The sequence below is a fragment of the Schistocerca nitens genome, chromosome 1, assembly GCF_023898315.1.
Source record: "Schistocerca nitens isolate TAMUIC-IGC-003100 chromosome 1, iqSchNite1.1, whole genome shotgun sequence".
Taxonomy (NCBI): Eukaryota; Metazoa; Arthropoda; class Insecta; order Orthoptera; family Acrididae; genus Schistocerca; species Schistocerca nitens.
The window spans coordinates 1,308,249,957-1,308,270,558 of record NC_064614.1 but is presented as its reverse complement, the minus strand read 5'-3'; the positions used below and the strand labels follow the sequence as shown (position 1 = coordinate 1,308,270,558).

At 40.0% G+C, this 20,602-nt stretch overlaps 1 protein-coding gene across 1 annotated transcript in view; it reads left to right on the top strand.

Annotated features, from left to right (window-relative positions):
• LOC126240075 (differentially expressed in FDCP 6 homolog) overlaps nt 1–20,602 on the top strand; it is a 125,058-nt gene that overhangs the window by 27,345 nt on the left and 77,111 nt on the right. The window contains exon 4 of the mRNA XM_049947904.1: nt 11,390–11,629. Coding sequence (XP_049803861.1) covers nt 11,390–11,629 — 240 coding nt within the window. The remainder of the gene's footprint in view (nt 1–11,389; nt 11,630–20,602) is intronic.

Sequence of the window (20,602 nt, the reverse complement as noted above, 5' to 3'; positions counted from 1 at the left end):
AGGACCCCATGCTGACATAGTCGAGGAGGTGGGGAGCCTGACTGCAGGCGAGGCATGCCCTCCCGCACCCTGCCATTCGGACCGAGGGGAGACAGGAAACGCCTGGAATCCTACTCCAGGATGCACGTCAACATGAGGTGTCTGCGCTTCTACAACTACGGGAGGAACCGAAGGGTCGACCTCCATCGGATCGGGGCACCTGACCGGCAACAAAGACTGGAAACCAGGAAGTGAAGACTGTTCTATGGTGGTGCACGACGTAACCAGAATTTCACTGTGTCCTAAGACAGTCGAAGGCACCTGGTCCATACGGTCATCCGGTTCCGCAGCGATGCTGGCACTGCGGGCAGCTCCGGCATGAGACACGGCATCCGCACTGGCGTGTCGAGGAGAGCAAGGAAGAGGTCCCTGCAGGGGCATCCCCGTGACAGAGACCCCCACAACTAAAGAGGCACATCTGATTCTGATGCCTATGCACTGCCAGATGGACCTGATATGACAAACATAGCGCAGCCAAGATGGCAAAAAATGTGCCCTTTCAACCATCGGAAATGACGAAAAAAGGCAGTATCATCTGGCAAGAATTTGTGGGTCTGCCGTGGCAAAGACACGCGATGCAGAGGATGCGACAAATTCGTCAGAGTTCTGTGAGGACGACCGTGCAGCAACTCAGCTGGCGAAGCACCATCGTGGTGCTGCGATCGGTACGAAAATAAGAATAACAAAAGAACGTACTCGCGAGAATGAGAGTCGCGCAATTCAGGCATTTGCGACTTAAACGTCCGAACGAATCTTTCAGCGGCTCCGTTCGATTGAGTGGAGAATGGTGCTGGAGTTAAATGCTGAATACCATTAGCTTCACAAAAGGTTTCGAACTCTGCAGACACACATTTAGGTCCATTGTCGGTGACAATGACTGTGGCAATCTTTCTATGCAAAATATAGACGACAAGGCTTTGATGGTAGCAGACAATCTCGTTGAGGACATGCAAACAACAAATGGAAAACCACTGAAAGAATCAACAAGAATTAACCATCATGCATCCCAAAAAGGACCAGCGAAATCTAAATGTAAGCGATGCCATGGAAAAGTTGCCTTAGGCTAAGAGAAAAATTTCTGCGGCGGTGTGGATTGGTTTGCTGCACACACAGAACAAGAACAACAAATCTTGGTTATATCAGCATCAATACCTAACCAGGTATAGTGATGGCGAGCTAACTGTTTTGTCCATATGTTACGCCAATGACCTTGGTGAAGAAGTAATAGCACAGCTGACTGCAAAGAACGTTGAACAATAACACGAGACTGATCGTTCTCCGTGCGGAGCAAGATGACACCACGTTGGACAAAAAGTCATTGTCTGTGCATAAAAAAAGACGAACCAATGGATCTTCAATCTGATTTTTAGACAAAGGCCATTGCGTAGTGACATAACATAAAACAACACTTAATACTGGGTCACTAGCTGTTGCTGTGGCTATATGACGAAAGTCACCAGGAAAACTTTCTACACCCTCATCATTTTGCACATTGATGAACATACAAGCCTTTTCGGAAGAGTCAAACAGCGGGTCTGCAGCTATTGGCAATCAGGATAACGTGTCAGCATTGCCGTGCTAGGCAGTAGGCCGATAAAAGATATCATAACAGTACTGCGACAGAAATAGTGACCGATGAATAAATTTTTGAGCCATACGTAGAGGCACGGGCTTTGACAGGTGAAACATAGACATCAAAGGCTTATGGTCAGTGGGAACTGTAAACTTGTTACCATATAAGAAATCGTGGAATTTCGTAACTCTAAAAATCAAAGTGAGAGCTTCCTTCTTGATCTGCGAGTAGTTACGTTGTGTAGAGGAGAGTAGCTTTGATGCAAATGCGATTGGGCGAATTCGCAAACCAATTTTGTGAGCAAGAACAGCTGTGATCCTGAAATTGTAAGCATCAACCATGAGGACAAGAAGTTTTGTAGGATTGAAGGGCGTAAGACATGTACTAGATAACAGTGCAGATTTAAGCTGCTGAAAGGCACATTCGCATTCAGGCGAACTGATGAATGGAACATTCTTTCGACATAGTGGATGTAATGATGCTGCAAGAGATGATGTGTGAGGCAAAAACTTGGATAATAATCGAGCTTTCCAAGGATGGATTGTAATTCTTTAACTGTCTTGGGTGGTGGTAGCTTTGATACTGCTCTTAAATGATCTGGACATGGATGTATGCCTTGAGAGTTTATTATGTCTCCCAAGTAGGATAACGTTTCAGAAAAAAATGTACACTTGTCCTTATTGAGTTTAAGTCCATTCTCACGTAACACTTCAAATAACTGCATCAAATTATGCAAATGTTCATGCTGCATAGAACCAGAAACTATGATGTCATCTAGGTAATTACACACTGAAGGGATCGACGCACAGAGGGTCTGTAAGTACTGCTGAAGTAGTGTCGGTGCAGAGGCACATCCAAATGGAAGCCTCTTAAATTTGTAGAGACCTAAATGCGTATTCACGACGAGAATCTTCTGGGATTTGTCATCCACAGGAATTTGAAGATATGCATCTTGTAAATCTAACTTAGAAAAATATTTGCCAGGACACAATTTGTCAAACAAGTCTTCTGAACGTGGCAAAGGAAACATTGCAACAAGAAGTTGAGGATTGACAGTTCCTTTAAAATCCAAGCACAGTTGCAGTTTGCCTGACTGTTTTGTTAAGATAACCAATGGTGAAGCCCATAGTGATGTAACTGGGTAAATCACTCCTTGGTCCTCAAGTTCACCAATGTTTTAGCAACTTCGTCTCAAAGCACGTGAGGCACTGTGCGAGTGCAGAAAAATTTAGGCTGTGCATTGTCCTTCAATTCAATATGCACCTGAAAATTTTGCGTGCAACCTAAACCTGGCGACAAAATGTCAGCAAACTCTTGACGTAGTTCGGAAGCACTGTTTGTGGGAACACGTTCAGGGATGGCTAGGGAATACATCAAATAAATCAAGACCAAAAATATTTGCAGATGACGGTGAATGCAGTACATGAAAAGAAACCACTTAAGTTTGTCCACAGTACGTCACTGGCAAACTGCACAGTCCTAAAACCGAGATACTTTGACCACTTTACGTAGCTAATGTAACATTTGCGTTACGCAATGCAGGTGAACAGAGCAATTCGTAAGTTTTACGGTTCATGAGTGAAACAGACGTTCCAGTGTCCAACTGAAAAGGAATTGTATGATTCTGAATGTTCAAGTCTACAAAAAGTTTGTTCTGCCATCGGCAAAAAATGTCATTCTGAGAAGCAATTTTCACTGGGAAATGTTGACAGGCAGATCGTGTGTGGCGGGACTTCTTACATCAGCATGCACTGGCATCATAAGCAAAATTTTTATACTCGGTAATGTCACAGGTACTGGATGCGAATTTACATTTATTTCCATTGCTTGTGGCTTGCTGTGATAGGAAGTCTTATTTAGGAAACCTTTCCGGCGGAAGCTACTTTGTCCGGAAATGTGATACGGAGTGTCAGATTTTTGTCTTTTGAGGCACACTGCCTGGACTTGTCCCTTCTTGTTGCAAAAATGGCACATGGCCTTCCGCGATGGGCAATTCTGGCACGAGTGCTTTGAATTACATTGTGGGCACGAACGCAAAGCAGGCGTCTTCTGCCGGCGCATAACAGGTCTGCGTTTCCTGGAAGTGAATTGGGCAGACTCGTCCCTAGCCGGTACAGCTTCATGTACAAGTTATGCACGCGCTGGCTTGCTAACCTGACAGACAGCGGGAGGCGATAATTTGTAGCATAGTCCAAAGTGTCCTGTCTGTCCAAAATGTCCAACACTTGTTCTAAAGTGGGGTTGGATAATTTAAGAATTTGCTTTCTAATGTGTGGGTCTGATACGATTTGCGCAATAGTGTCCCGTACCATTATGTCAGAATATGATATGCCACAACATGAAAATTCAGTTGCGAATGAGGCCTTGCAAAGTGGCTGCCCATACACAGTAATTCTGCTGAGGCGCACGTTTTGTGCATAAAAATTTGTATCGCTGAGCAACAACATTCACACTTTGCTTGTAATAATCAGTTAGTGCCTGAACAAGTTCTTCGAAACTGTGCTGATCTGGAGAACTTCTCGGTAAGAGTTTGAGAAGAATGCAGTACGATGCCATGCCGACACAAGATAAAAGCGCGTGCAGCCGTGTTTTGCCTTGGATGTCATATGCAGCAAGGTGGTGTGGAAGCTGCACGTGACACTCCTGTCAGGTTTCCATGCTGGCGTTGAATGCGCGGAACGGCAGGGCTGTGGCCACAGTACAGACGGCCCCTAATGTATTAGAAAAAGAATACATAGACAAAACAAATGAATTTTTTGCTGCTAATAACATGCAGCACATTGAAAAAGACCCAACCAAACAATTCCAAAGTAAAATTAAGGAACAATTAAAGAACACACATTTCCTGTTGACAGAAACTGAAAAGAAATACCTTACATGAATGAATCAAAAAGCACCACACCTAAGAGCACAGCCAAAAATACACAAAAACGGAAACCCGATACGTCCCGTGGTCAACTCTATAAACAGCCCAGCATACAAACTGTCACAAGAACTGAATAACATACTGGTGAAAAATTATACATATGAAACAACATATTCCATAAAAAACAGCATGATTCTAGCCAAAGAACTAAGAACCAGAAAGCTCCCCCAAGATGCACAGTTTATATCATTTGACATCACCAACCTTTATTCAAACATACCCATACAAGAAGCTCTAACAGTAATACAAAAGAACCTTATGCAACACAAGAAACTTTCATACACAGAGACTGTCGAATTTATGGAACTCCTTCAGCTAACCCTAAGTTACAACTACTTTACCTTTAATGACAACATTTATAAGCAACCAGATGGCCTAGCAATGGGATCATGTATATCCGGTACTATAGCTGACATATACATAAATCACTTAGAACAAAAATTATTTGACAGCCAAGAACCTTGCCTAAGGAAAATAGAATTTTATAGGAGATATGTAGATGACACACTACTGTTAGTGAAAGGAGATACCAAAGACATCACAGACATTCTTAATCATTTCAATAATCTAAATGAGAAAATCAAATTTACAGTGGAACATGAGCAAAATAAAAGTATCAACTTTCTGGACCTAAATATTACAAGACACAACAACACAGGCACATTCAAAAATTTATAGGAAAAACACAATGACTGACACCACAATCCCTGCAACCTCATGTCACCCAAATATCCATAAACAAGCAGCATACAGGTCAATGCTGCATAGGGCAACAAAAATACCATTGAACCAGGAAAATATGCAACAAGAAATAAACACAGTGAAGAAGATTGCAGTTGCCAATGGTTACAATGCTTCCATGGTTGTCACAATCTTAGACAAAGTGAAGAGAAACCCAGGTACAAACTGCACCACAGAAGAAAAAGAGAAAAACAAATATATATCTAGCATTCCATACATAGGCAATGTATCACAGAAGATTGCAAATATTTTCAAACATCACAGAGTAAAAATGGGGTTTTCTACATCCAATAAACTACACCAAAAACTAATACATAATATAAAGTGTAATCACAATCCATATTCAGACTCTGGAATATACAAAGTAACATGCCAGGAACGCTCAAAGTTCTACGTAGGACAAACAGGCCGAAATATCAACACCAGGTACACAGAGCACATTAGAGCATACACACACAACAAACACACTACATCAGCAATAGCAACACACATACATAATACAGGACACCTATTTGGAAAAATAGAGTAAAATGTCAAAGTACTCCACTTACTAAATAAAGGACATAAAATGGATTTGCTTGAAGAACTGGAGATATATTCACATTACAGAAAATATGAAGATAAAATATTAAATGAAAAACTTGAAAGTGAATCATTGAATTTCTTCAGATGTTTCGATAATATACTTAAATAAAAATAGTAAAACATAGAAATAAGCACAATTGTAAAATCAATATAAGTAATTCATGAGCCAAACTGTTAAGATAAATAACCTCTGTACAAAAGCATATCATAATCTGTGGAAGACCTATAATGTTATCTCTGTGAACTACCTGTAAGAAGATCTTTGTAACTGTTTTGTTTTTATAAGATATTTTCGATGTGTAAAGTGTACAAGTTGTGTGTGATGTTAAGTGTGTGTGAGACTCTACACAAATGGACCATTAGAAAACTGTAAGTACAAATTGTTGTCAAACTTTAGCCACTAACCTCACAGAAAGAATTGATACCCAACTAAAAATCGCATGTCTTATGTATTACAGTAAAAGTCAACAAAATGAAGCAGACTCACACACACTGACAACATCAAAAGAAATGGCTTAACACACATAAAAAAAACGCACTTGAAAATGGGAATTATTTCTCGAAACGTGCCATGCGAATAGTAAAATAAAGAAAAATCGTGACTGGTAGCAGAAGATTTATTTATTTATAAACAAACCTATTGTATCTACAGTCGCAGGCTTTCAAAAACCATTTATAATGGATCATAACCTTCTGAAGTATGTAACTGCTGAGGATTTCCTTAAGAGTTGTTATGCATGAATGACAAAGATGGTGGTCCTGTTATAAAGGCACCATTTCTGTTATTCACAATAATAGTCAATTGTGTCAAAGTGTTATTAGTTTTGCACAGTATATGTAAACGACATTTATTGTGATGTTGATTAAATTCTATCAGTATCAGTGATATAAAACAGGAAAAGAACATTTCAACTTACCTTTTTTTGTAGTGTTAGTGTCTAGGGGCAACTAAACTCCATTCAGGTACATCAAAGTTGGTCCAGGTTGATTACAAAATGACTGAATTTTTTTCTTGAAGTTCCTCCTTTTTTATTATGATTTTTGCAATTATTTCCATAATGCTCAAGAATATATGCACATATTTTGATGGTTAAAATAATAACTTAAACTGTTCACTAGTGCATTACAACATTACTCTTAACACTGAACTTTAATGACTGATTACTTGAGAGACTAAGACTATGCATATATCTTGATAGTTACAGTAACAGCATAAACTGTTTAAAAACAACACTTAACACTAAACTTTAATGAGTGACTACTTCAGAGAGAAAGACCAAACTGTGACACATGGTATAATCTAACAAAACACTCTCATGTGTCCAAGATGATTTTTCTTAGAAGTTACATTTATCAGTTCTGTGTAATTAATTTTATACATTTGAAAAATAGAAATTCATGTATTATTATAAAATATAGTGTGTATTGATATTAATAATTATTTTTATCTGCTTGTGTTTTAAGTTGATATTAAAAATACCTAGGTAACTAGTCTTTTAGAATACACAATTTTGTATAAAAAAGGTTATAGTATATTCACGAATTTATCAAGTAGGATAAAAGAACATAAGTGTCAATAAATACAATAAAAAACATGAATAAATAAATAAAAAGCAGCATCCTGGAAAAGCTGAGAATTACATGAATATCAGCAAAAAGTGGTATTGAGTGATTAATTAAGAGTGGGACTGGCCTCGATAGTCAATTGGGAAGAGAAAATATTAAGCTGGGGTTGACTGACACTGTATAAATGTTCACGTCATGCCACTTTGTTATGCAGGTAGTCATGTCAGGTCACTTCATTGCAACACAGAGCACACAAGTAGTCATGTTGGTTCAGAATATGCAGTACAAGGAAACACAGAGGATGACACTGGTTTAAAATACAGCTTGAGGGGCAGCCATCCAATGGAAGAATTTACATGCTATCAGCTACCTCTGTTCCTCACCATGTTTAAGATGAGCAATAGAAGGAAAAATCTCAGTTCATACTGTCCCGGTGCAAACCGATAAAGACTGTGTCACAATTCCCTGCCCCCCCCCCCCCCCCACCCCCCTCTCTCTCTCTCTCTCTCTCTCTCTCTCTCTCTCTCTCTCTCTCTCTCTGTCTCTCTCTCCCCATAAATTTATCATCACTATTTGTTGCTGAATAAGATGTAATATATTGTAGACTGCAAAAACATTTGTTTTGTGAAGGTAGAGCAGTCTTGAACCGAATAGCTTATTGGCTTCACATCCTTTATTTACACTGCCTGACAAAGAAAGTGAAGCACCAAGAAGACATGGATGTCAGTGTAACTTTGTACACACATGCACCATCGGCAGGTGTCTAAATGGTTAAAGTTGGAATTCTCTGTGGCAGGTGCAATGGCCACTGAGTTAATTAGTGTTAGAGTTTAATGTTGTTACCAGGTCTGGTAGGGTGTGCAAAGGATGTGAACAGCATTAGATGTTGAGTGATCACTGTGAAGGATCTGGAAATGTGTCATATGCATCTGAGAAGTGTTATCAGTTCATGGTCGTTTGGGGTGGTCCTAATTATGGGATCTCCATTTGGACAGATCGGTGAATCGTGCAACAATATCCATATTTGTAGGACATTCGGATGTTCCGGTGGCCCAACTTTGGACGGCAATGGGAATGAGATCGCCAGCACGATCGTCACAGATATTCCGACCGCCACAAGGGAGCATTGCCGTAAGCACTGAGCACATCGTAACTCATTCACATCTGCTCCTGGCACCAGAGAACGAGTAGTGGATGCCCTGCAACATTCTGTGTTATCCCACTCCATACGTCAGTGACCAGTGGCAGCCAGACTAGGGAATTACTGTCCCACGCTTGGGCTGCTGGTATCACTGCAACACGAACAGCTGCGTTTGGAGTGGTGCCGTGACAGGGAGGTCTGGACTGCTGAAGTCACATCGAGCTACATATCTCTTTGAACTACCCGTGTGATATGCGAATGTAGGCTTTCCCGGTGTATACTGCCGATTAAATCTTCTCCGGCTTCCGTCCGGGTAGCTGCATCAAAATTCCGCGACGTTCCGATGAGTGTCATTCCCATCATCTGCACTTCACCAGAAGATGATGAGAATGACACTCTTCAAAACATTGAGGATTTTCAACACAGCTACCCGGATGAAATCCCGAGAAGATTTCATCTACCTGTGTGATGTCTCGGTACATCCACAGCAAGTGAGATCCCCAGGTGTGCCCCTAAGAGGACACTTGTCGAGGCACTGGCTCGAACATTGATTCCGTCCCAGTGCCAGTATCCGGGATATTGAGGAACACTTACAGCAGTTGTGGGCCAGTATGCCACATAATAGGACACAACAGCTTTACGATACCCTATCCACCAGAATCAGTGCAATGCATCCAGGGCGGAGGTCGAACAGCGTTGTATTGAAAAGTGGGCTGATACTTCCAAGTCCTTTGTAAACTTGACTCGAATTTGGAATCACTGAAATAACATCACCTACCCTCTCAGTCTGTGAAGTTTAATTTTTGATTTCTTTGTCCTTCTGTGTGCTTCACTTTTTTTGCCAATTTTATTTTGCACAAATATATAGAACACTTGTAGCGAATGAAATATATTTAGCATCCAAATTTACTGATGGTGGTGGTTTTTTTTTTTTTTTTTTTTTTTTTTAAATAATACAACAGTTGTGATGACTTGACAGGCCATTGACAGACGTTATGCTGGCATGTAATTCATTTTGTTTCCTCTTATCTGTCTATTAGGTTGTTTTGATTTCTCCACCTCGTATTTTTCTTTAATGTGTGACAGTCCATTTTAAAACTGGAATTTAATAATTTAGGCTTCTTATGATTGTTTCCTGAATGCTTCTGTACGACTTTAAAGACTTCTAAAATTGTGTTACTGACATTCAAAAGTTCAAAGTATGTCAGGCTATTACATTAAAATATTGCTGTCCTCTTAGGTGTTAATTAATTCCTATACAGTTTTCAGACAAAAGATTTCCCGCAAGTTTATGATTATTTTTATTCTTTGCATATACATGATACCAATTAGTTCTGCAGATGAAGAGAATGTGTGATGAGATGAAATAAATTATTCAGATGGTAAAGGAAGGCAAATATTTGACATGACGGACTATAATTGAAGAGAAGGAAAAGAAAGAAAAGGAAAATAGTAGGATAACATGAAGTGGGTAAGGGGGGGGGGGTGAATGAAGGAAACTAAATAAATACTAAATGGGGAAGAGAGTGTCATGCATATGGTAAGTGAGTTGGGATGGCAAGATGGCAGTCATTAGAACAAAGGTGTTACTTCATTGCAGTGGTATGTTTTTATGACACTTCAATAACCAACATTCTCCACCTAACTGAAAAATATTTAGTTGATTCCCAACTGCATAGAGAGAAATGACCACTGTGATAAAATAAGATATATTTGCTAATTTCTCCCCCACGGTGTTCAAGAGCAGAACAGTTGAAAAGTGGTCTGATAGTGGTTCTGTGAGCTCTCTGTGAAACACAAAAGTGTGAACTGTAGAGTAGTCACATAAATGTAGCTGTACATACTCCTTTAATGCACCTCAAACACTGCTCCGTATGAACTGAATTTGGAATGTGCGCATAATACCACCTTTCTACTAACCGTCTTGCAGAGTGCCTCTGTCACCAGTTAAACACATTGTTCAGATCTGTGATGCCATACCACAGACAATAAGACTGACTTTATCTCTGTTCTGCAACTAGATGGCTACACTGTGTCCAGAAAAGATCTGTATGCAATAGTGACTGAAATAATATATGGACAGATGTGTTGAGTAAAATCATCAAAGCATATTGAATAAAATCATTGAAGCATCAGACATTGCACAGTCTTTAAGCTAGCAGATCAACAAACTCAGAGTGGCTATTTCAAAAGAACACAGTTTCCAGCAACGACTTGTTTTCTGTGAAGGTGATTACTGAAAACAGAGTTTTGTCCAACACTGTGCCATTTGAAAACCTCTCGGAGCATCATACAGTGGTCCATACACAGTACTGACATGCCATGACAGGAAATTTCGATGTTGACATCAGTGTTTCTTCTGTCACCATATGTATTGACAGACTTAAGCCAGCACTTACCCCAACTGAGACTTGCACCAGTTCATAGACAACAGAAAACACAGAAACACTACCTATGTGCGATTGCATGAGGACAGTTGTATGTACACAGCCTTCAGCTCCCACAGCATCTGCTTCTGAGTAAACTTAAGCTGCCAAGTTATCACTCATTCTGGATGTTGCACATGCTTAAACAGCAAACATTATTGACATGGTTGCATGATTGGGAGGGTTAATAATGTGGACAGTAAACTGTCCAGTATTTTCTATGTGCAGTGTAGATTCTTTGATTATTAATGTTGTCTCAAGACTTTGCATATAATGGCATATTCTTTGAAATTCATTGCTACATGGTATAATTAACCATTGTACATTGTTGTAAATAAACAAAGATTTCACATGACATGTGTAATACAGAAAAAAATGATTTTTTTCCTCAGGTTCTCCTACATACGTCAGAATGTGCCAGTGTTGCATCACAGTTTGTTACTTCTTTGGGCTTACAGTGGGATGCTTCTGATTTTGAGTCCCTGGCTGCTGTGATTGGTTCGTTTAGGTTCCCAACATTCCTTGCTATTATGGAAACAAAGTACAGTGGTGCTGGAAAAACAGATCAAGCAGGAGTGGAAGAAGCAGTGCATGAAATGTACCAAACATTCCTCTATGATGTTCTGAAAAAGGTTGTATTCTGTTTTATTAATAATTAGTCTAGTGAAATATAACATATAATAAAGCTTACATCTTTAATGAATTTTCTATTAGGCAGGTAATGAAACCAATGTAAGCTGTGTGTTCAGAATAATGAAAATAAAATGAGACTTCATGGCCTATGTACAGGTTTCAGCAAGAAAAGAAATTAAAATGAAAATTTGTTTGCTCTTGTATCTTAACAAATCTCATGTGCAGTACGACATAGCTGCCACCTCCCATGTATGCTCTGGAGTGGCTGCTTGTCATTCTGGAGCATTCAGACTCCTGGCAGTGGCCACTGTGCCAGACATCCCTTGCTGTAGCTGGGCGACGCACTCGTGAAGAACACCTGATCAGAGTGGCTGGTGTCAGGGTGTACGTTTTGTGTCTGAAACACATTAAGCTCCTGATTTCCTGTGCCACCGCAGTCTGCTGTTTCCCTGCTCACTCCACATATTCTGTAATTCTGTTCTTTCCATGGCTTCAGGACACACACACACACACACACACACACACACACACACACACACACACACACACACACACACACCCTGCACCTCACCACCCTCTTGGTTAGTTCCTCGGCCACAGATTTGGATAGATCTCTTCTCATGTCTGAAAGCCTCCCTCCCTCATACGGTATTCCTGTGTTTGTTCATCCTGCTCTTATGATAGTTTCAGTATCCTATTGCTTTTACATCAGTGGCTCTAAATCTGCTGATCACGCAGTATATGCCTTCACACCTTCTAGTGACATGGAATACTATCTCTTTCCTGCAATATGCTGGATGTTTACTGTGAAACTGATGCCCAAGCACCAGGCTGTCCGCTTTACTGAGTTTTGTTGTGTACAGGCTCGATGAGTGGCCTTCAGGGTATGGCCTGTCGTTTTTCCCTCCGCCCTTTGGCCTCGGCCATCCGTGATCTTCTCACTTATCAGGATCACGCTCCTTGTTCAGTTGATGATTTCCTTTTGGTTCCCAGCCACATATGTTTTCTGGGCTGTGGCTGAAGGAGCAGCCACTTAGCCCCCATTCTCCACGACACCCGCACGGGCAATTTGCTGCTCCATGTCAAATTCCTTTTTGCTCAGTCAGTCATGGGCCGACTCTTCAGAGGCCGACCTCTTCTTCTTCTTCTTCTTCTTCTTCTTCTTCGGCTCTACAACTCCTGATGAGTCTTCACCTCTTCAACTATCTCCTTCCATTTATCCTGGTGGCTTTCTAGCATTTTCTAGTTCCTTCTGAAGGTCTTCTATCACTCCATCCTTCCATCTAGTTTTTGATCGACCATGTTCTCTCTGTCTACCTGGCATTCCTTGTAAAATTTTTTCTGTTATTTCTGTATCATTCATCTGTACCAAGTGTACAACCCACCTTAGCTTAGATTATTGTGTTCTGCCAACTTGTCTAATACAGCGTTCCTAAGAAGCAGTTTCCTCGGATCACTAGACAACATTTCAAGCAAAACGTATTAATGGAATTTATTGCAGTAAGTTAAATTGGCAATACTTAACTATTGTATTCAAAAAGGTGTGTCATAAGCAAATGGCGACATGCAAATAATCAATGTCCTTCGATATATAAAATTTCATTGCAAGCAAAACAACATCGTTCAGAAGTCACTGCTGTAGCTTTAGTATGACAGCTCGTCTTCCACTGCCCGCGGCTAGGTGGCACGGGCTCTTATATTTGCGTAGAGGCTGCTCCTGTCGTGGTGTCATCTTAGAGAGGAGTTCCTCAGCGTACTATCGGCTGACATCATCTCACAGTCCTCCCTGCTCTTCTGTTCCTGATTATCGTGCTCGCGCTTGTTGTTACGCCGGAACACAGGTGAAGTCACAATGCTTCTAACAGGCTGGTCTCTGTAGATGGCTTACAACTCATGGTTGTATCTACTCCTGCATCTTTCCTTTTGCAAATTGGACCGATTATTTTCCTGAGTATTCTTCTCTCGAATGCATCCAGTGATCTGCATCCTTTGCTTTCAGAGGTGTATATAAGCACTGGTCTGATCAGTGTTTTATAAATGGTTAGTTTTGTGGCCCTAGTCAAGAGCTGTGAGGATAGAAACTTTGTTAAGGCAAAATAAGCTGCAGTTAGTCTCTGCTTTATTTCATATGAGGTATTATTTAGGCTGGTTACATTCAAATGCAGGTACCTGAAATGATACTCTTTCAGAGGTATGACTACCCATTGTTATTTCAACTGACATGTTCTCCCTGTGTGCTTTCCCAGGAGCAAGATATTTAATCGTGTGTTCCTGCTGGCCTGTTGAAGTGTAGTGAATTCCTTCCATTGCCATCAGAGTTCTTCCTACCGTGTGGATGTCATCCGCAAAGAGCAGAATCTACACAGATTTATGAAAAATCGTTCCCCTATTAAAGATATCACCTTCTCCAATGTGGAGTTGAATAGGAGGCATGCCAGAGCATCGCCTTTTCTTATCCAGTTTTTAATCTCCAAAGTACTGGACAACATTCCTCCAGTTTTTATGCAACCTTGTGTTTCTCTCATTGTCAACCTTGCTACCCTTATCAATTTTTCTTGGAATACCCAAATCACCTAGAACTTGATATAGTTGCTCTGTGTGTTTACTATCAAACATTGCTTTAAAATCAATAAAAAGATGATACGTTTTGATCCTGTATACCTTTGCTTTTGCCAGAATTTGTCTGAGGATAAATATCTGGTTGATAGTTGACTGACTTTTGATAAATCCACATTGATATGGTCCCGTTTCCCTCAGTATTATTGGAAGGAGTACAGTATGTCAGAGAGGGTTTTGAATCACAGAGTAAGCAGTGTGATCCCTCTGTAGTTAGAAATTCTTTTAATTTGCTTTTAAATGTTGGTTGACTATCTGTCGGACTTTTAATACTATTTGGGAAATGACCAAAGATTTTTTGTGGCAGCATAATTCACCCCTTTCTGTGCCAAAGTGAGATTTAATCCATAATTGTGAATATCATCCTTTCTTCAAGTATTGTAGCTATGCACTTCGCTCTTATTTTTGAATTGGGATGGGTTATTAATGACCAATTTCATAAGTGAATATATTTGTATTGCGAAGGTACTGTGAATATCCTGAGTTCCTTCAATAAATGTCTGCAATGTGATCTTGGGTGGCCTTCAGCTATTATTCTGATTACACGCTTTTGTGCAATGAATACTTTCTCTCTTAATGACAAATGTCCCCAAAATATGATGCCATATAAAGACAGTGAATGAAAATAGGCATAGTTGGCTAATTTACTGATATGTTCATCACCAAAATTTGCAATAACGCTAATAGCATAAGTAGCTGAACCTAGCTGTTTCAGCAGATCCTCTGTGTGTTCCTTCCAATTCAATTTCTCATCAGTGCACACACCCACAAATTTTGAGTATTCTGCCTTAGCAACAGACTTCCATTCACAGTCTATAATTATCAATGGTGTTACGCCATTTACTGTACAGAATTGTATAAACTGTGTTTTCTCAAAATTTAGTGAGAGTCCATTTGCAAAGAACCACTTAATAATTTTCTGAAAGACATTATTTGCAATTTCCTCAGCTGATTCTTGCTTCCTGGGTGTGTTTACTATATGAGGTGGAGTCCAAAATTTTTGGGACTGGTGCTGCCATCTGGAAAGTAGGAATAGTAGATCTTTGCACCGCTATGTGGTGAGAGTTGCATATCTGATAAGTCAGTGTGCGGAGTGGCATTCAGCTTTGAGGACGTGTTGAGTATCAACAGTGATTTCTGTAATACTTTGTGTTTGGTGTGTGGCAATTTTATGATGGATCCGTGAACAGACCAGTGTGTGTGTGTATCAAATTCTGTGTGAATATCGGGAAAAGTGCTATGGAGATCCTTGCAGTGATTCATAGAGTGTTTGGGGGACAGAGCACGAGCCATATGCGTGTGTTTTGAGTGGCATGCCCAGTTCAGGGCCGGCCGTACACACATTGAAGATGATGGTCACACTGGGAAGGCCCGTTAGCCGCCCAACGCCAGATATTGTTGCCAGACTTCAACATCGGTTTGTACGGATCGACGTCAAACCGTTCGAGACCTTGCGAATGAAGTAGGTATTGGTTATGGCACATGTCGACAAATGTTGACTGATGAATTGGGCGTGCATCGTGTTGCCACAAAATTTGTGCCAAGGATGTTGAATGCCGAACAGAAGACGCAGCGTGTTGAAGTGTGCACGGACCGTCGTCAGACTGCATCTGATGATCCGACCTTCTTGTCACGGGTTATCACTGGCGACGAGAGCTGGATTTACGGTTATGAGCCAGAGACAAAGCAACAATCGTCCCAGTGGAAGAGCCCTAGCTCTCCAAGACCCAAAAAAGCGAGACAGGTGAGAAGCAAAGTGAAGAGCGTGATCATCGTTTTCTTTGATACCAAGAGAATTGTGCACAAAGAATTTGTCCCACCCGAGCAAACAGTGAATTCCGCATACTACTGTGACTTTTGAGACGGCTCCGTGAAAATGCGTGGCGATGATAGCCCGAAATTTGGTGTCGAGGGAACTGGCTGCTGCATCACAACTACATTCCCTGTCACATGTCCTTGCTCACCAGGACCTTTTTGGCAAAAAAACAACATGGCGGTTGTACCCCACCCACTGTACTCACCAGATTTGGCACCTTGCAACTTCACACTATTCGCAAAACTGAAACTCAAGTTGGAAGGCCGTCGGTTTGACACTCTAGAGAGGATTCGAGAAGAATCACTGGTGGTGATAAACACCCTCAAAGAACAGGACTTCCAGAAAACCTTTGACCAGTGGCAGAAGTGCTGGGACCGGTGTGTACGTGCGGATGGGAACTACTTTGAGGGTGATGATGACCATTAGTCTGAAAGGGAAGGTTTTCAACAGATGGCAGCACCAGTCCCAAAAATTTTGGATAACACCTCGTACTTGTATCATCAGCAAAAAGAACTAGCTTTGCATCTTCATGAATATAGAGTGGCAAGTCGTTAATATATATTAAGAATAATAAGGGACCCAATACTGAACCCTGTGGGACACCTTTCTTGGTACCTCCCCAGTTAGAGGACTCTGCTGGTTGTTGCAGACTGTCTGTACTGTTAATTTCAACATTCTTTATTCTTCCAGTTAAGTATGAACTAAACCATTTGTGCACTGTCCCACTCATACCACAATACTTAGGCTTATCTAGAAGAATTTCATGATTCACGCAAAGCCTTTGAGAGATCACAAAATATCCCAATGGGTGATGTTTGGTTATTCAATGAGTTTAATATTTGATCAGTGAAAGCATACATAGCATTTTCTGTTGAAAAGCCTTTCTCAAAACCAAACTGACATTTTGTTAGTACTTCATTTTTACAAATATGTGAAGCTATTTCTGAATACATTACTTTTCAAGAATTTTTGATAAAGCTGTCGGAAGTGAGATTGGGCAGAAGTTGTTAGCATCAGATCTATCCCCTTTTTTATGCAATGGTTTAACAATAGCGTATTTCAGTCTATCTGGAAAAATGCCCTGTTACATATGTGGCTGAGACCCCTACTTACTTGTTGGGAAAATGCTTTTAGTACTCTGTTTGAAATGCCATCAGTTCCATGTGAGCATTTACTTTTGAGTGAATTTATTATTTTCCTAATTTCAGTAGGAGAGGTGGGTTGGATTTCAATTTTATCAAACAGCATAGATAATGCCTTGCATTTTCTAATGAATAGCTGGATCCTATTTTCTCTACAACACTTAAAAATGATTATTAAAAATGTTTTCTACTTCTGATTTCTTGTTAACAAACTTTTCATTGTGTTTGATAGAAATAAAGTCTTCCTGTGCTCTCGGTTGCCCTGTTTCCCTTTTCACAATATTCGCAATTGTTTTAATTTTATTATCAGATGTGCTAATCTCAGACTTAATGCACATACTTCTGGACTTTTTAATAACTTTTCTTAATACAGTGCGATAGTTTTTATAATGTTTCACTATTTCGGGATCATTACTCCTCCTAGCTATAAGATACATTTCCTTTTTTTCTGTTTACAAGATATCTTTATCCCTTTAGTAAGCTATGGCTTTTTACATAGTTTCTTACAATTATATTTCACTGTTTTCTTAGGGAAACTGTTTTCAAATGTACTCACAAAGGTATCGTGAAAAAGGTTAAATTTTAAATTAGCATCATGTTCCCTGTACACCTCATCCCAGTCTAACTGTTGCAAGCTTTCCCTAAAATTTTGAATTGTTAAATCGTTAATGGAACACACTATTTTGGAGGACTGTTTTGGATCACTGTATGGAGCTATATCATATACTGTAACTAGCTGTGCATCATGATCAGACAGACCATTCTTAACAGGAAAAGTTTTTATTTGATTAAATTTATGGTCAGGTGAGTACAGGGTTATAAATACAAAATCAAATAGGGGTAATGCAGGAGTAGGTTTAATAATGAATAAAAAAGTAGTAATGCGGGTAAGCTACTACAAATAGCATAGTGAACGCATTATTGTGGCCAAGATAGATATGAAGCCCATGCCTACCACAGTTGTACAAGTTTATATGTCAACTAGCTCCACAGATGACTAAGAAATTGAAGAAATGTATGATGAGATAAAAGAAATTACTCAGATAGTGAAGGGAGACGAAAATTTAATAGTCATGAGTGACTGGAATTCGATAGTAGGAAAAGGAAGAGAAGGAAACATAGTGGGTATGGGATGGGGTTAAGGAATGAAACAGGAAGCCGCCTGATAGAATTTTGCACAGAGCATAACTTAATCATAGCAAACACTTGGTTCAAGAATCATAAAAGAAGGTTGTATACGTGGAAGAAGCCTGGAGATACAGGAAGGTGTCAGATTATATAATGGTAAGACAGAGATTTAGGAACCAGCAATCTATTGGTTATGAACTGTAGATTAAAACTGAAGAAACTGCAAAAAGGTGGGAATTTAAGGAGATGGGACCTGGATAAATTGAAAGAACCAGAGGTTGTAGAGAGTTTCAGGGATAGCATTAGGGAACAATTGACAAGAATGGAGGAAAGAAATACAGTAGAAGAAGAATGGGTAGCTTTGACAGATTAAATAGTGAAAGCAGCAGAGGATCAAGTAAGTAAAAAGACGAGGGCTAATAGAAATAATTGGGTAACAGAAGAGATACTGAATTTAATTGATGAAGGGAGAAAATGCAGTAAATGAAGCAGGCAAAAAGGCATACAAACGTCTCAAAAATGAGATCGACAGTAAGTGCAAAATGGCTAATCTGGGATGGCTAGAGGACAAATGTAAGGTTGTAGAAGCATGTATCACTAGGGTTAAGATAGATGCTGCCTACAGGAAAACTGGAGAGACCTCTGGAGAAAAAATAACCACTTTAAGCAGTTTAATAAGCCACGGCTGGAAAATACTAACATGATTTCTTTACAGACGAATGGAAAAACTGGTAGAAGCCAACCTCGAGGAAGATCAGTTTGGATTCCATAGAAATGTTGGAGCACGTGAGGCAATACTGACCTCTACGACTTATCTTAGAGAATAGATTAAGGAAAGGCAAGACTACGTTTCTAGCATTTGTAAACTTAGAGAAAGCTTTTGACAATGTTGATTGGGATACTCTCTTTCAAATTCTGAAGGTGGCAGAGGTAAAATACAGGGAGCGAAAGGCTATTTACAATTTGTACAGAAACCAGATGTCACTTATAAGAGTCGAGGGGCATGAAAGGGAAGCAGTGGTTGGGAAGGGAGTGAGACAGGGTTGTAGCCTATCCCCGGTGTTATTCAATCTGTATATTGAGCAAGCAATGTATATTGAGCAAGCAATAGAGGAAACAAAAGAAAATTTCGGAGTAGGAATTAAAATCCATGGAGAAGAAATAAAAACTTTGAGGTTCGCCGATGGCAGTGTAATTCTGTCAGACAGAAAAGGACCTGGAAGAACAGCTGAACGGAATGGACAGTGTCTTGAAAGAAGGATATAAGATGAACATGAACAAAAGCAAAACGAGGATAGTGGAATGTAGTCTAATTAAGTCGAGTGATGCTGAGGGAATTAGATTAGGAGCAAAATAACTGATGATGGTCGAAGTAGAGAGGATATAAAATGGGGACTGGCAATGACAAGAAAAGCGTTTCTGAAGAACAAAAAGTCGTTAACATCAAGTATAGATTTAAGTGTCAGGAAGTAGTTTCTGAAAGTATTTGCATGGAGTGTAGCCATGTATGGAAGTGAAACATGGACGATAAATAGTTTAGACAAGAAGAGAATAGAAGCTTTCAAAATGTGGTGCTACAGAAGAATGCTGAAGATTAGATGGGTAGATCATATAACTAATGAGGAGGTATTGAATAGAATTGGGGGGGAAGAGAAATTTGTAGCACAACTTGACTAGAAGAAGGGATCGGTTGGTAGGACATATTCTGAGGCATGAAGGATGACCAATTTAGAATTGGAGGGCAGCGTGGGGGGTAAAAATCGTGTAGGGAGACCAAGAGATGAATACACTAAACAGATTGAGAAGGATGTAGGTTGCAGTAGGTACTTGGAGATGAAGAAGCTTGCACAGGATAGAGTAGCATGGAGAGCTGCATCAAACCAGTCTCAGGACTGAAGACCACAACAACTACAAATTTGTCTTGGTCTATGAAAACGTTATTTCTCAGTGTGCTGCTTTCCTGTACCACCTGAGTAGGAAAATAGATAATTGATGTCAAATAGAAAGAACCAAGTAATATTTCAAGGTCAAGCTTTCTATCAGACACTTTCAGAAAATCTGTGTGGAAATCCCCACAAGTTTAATCTTTAGTAAGGCTCATTTGAAAGTGTTGTGTTAACAACCATGACAGGAAAAATAGTAGCTGCTAATGACTCATCATGAGCATCAGGAGGTCAACAGAAAATGAGTGTCCAGGAGATACAGAGGTCAACTGCCTGTGAGATGTCTGTATTACTCTTCACAAAATGGACCCTAGTGCCATTCAAGAA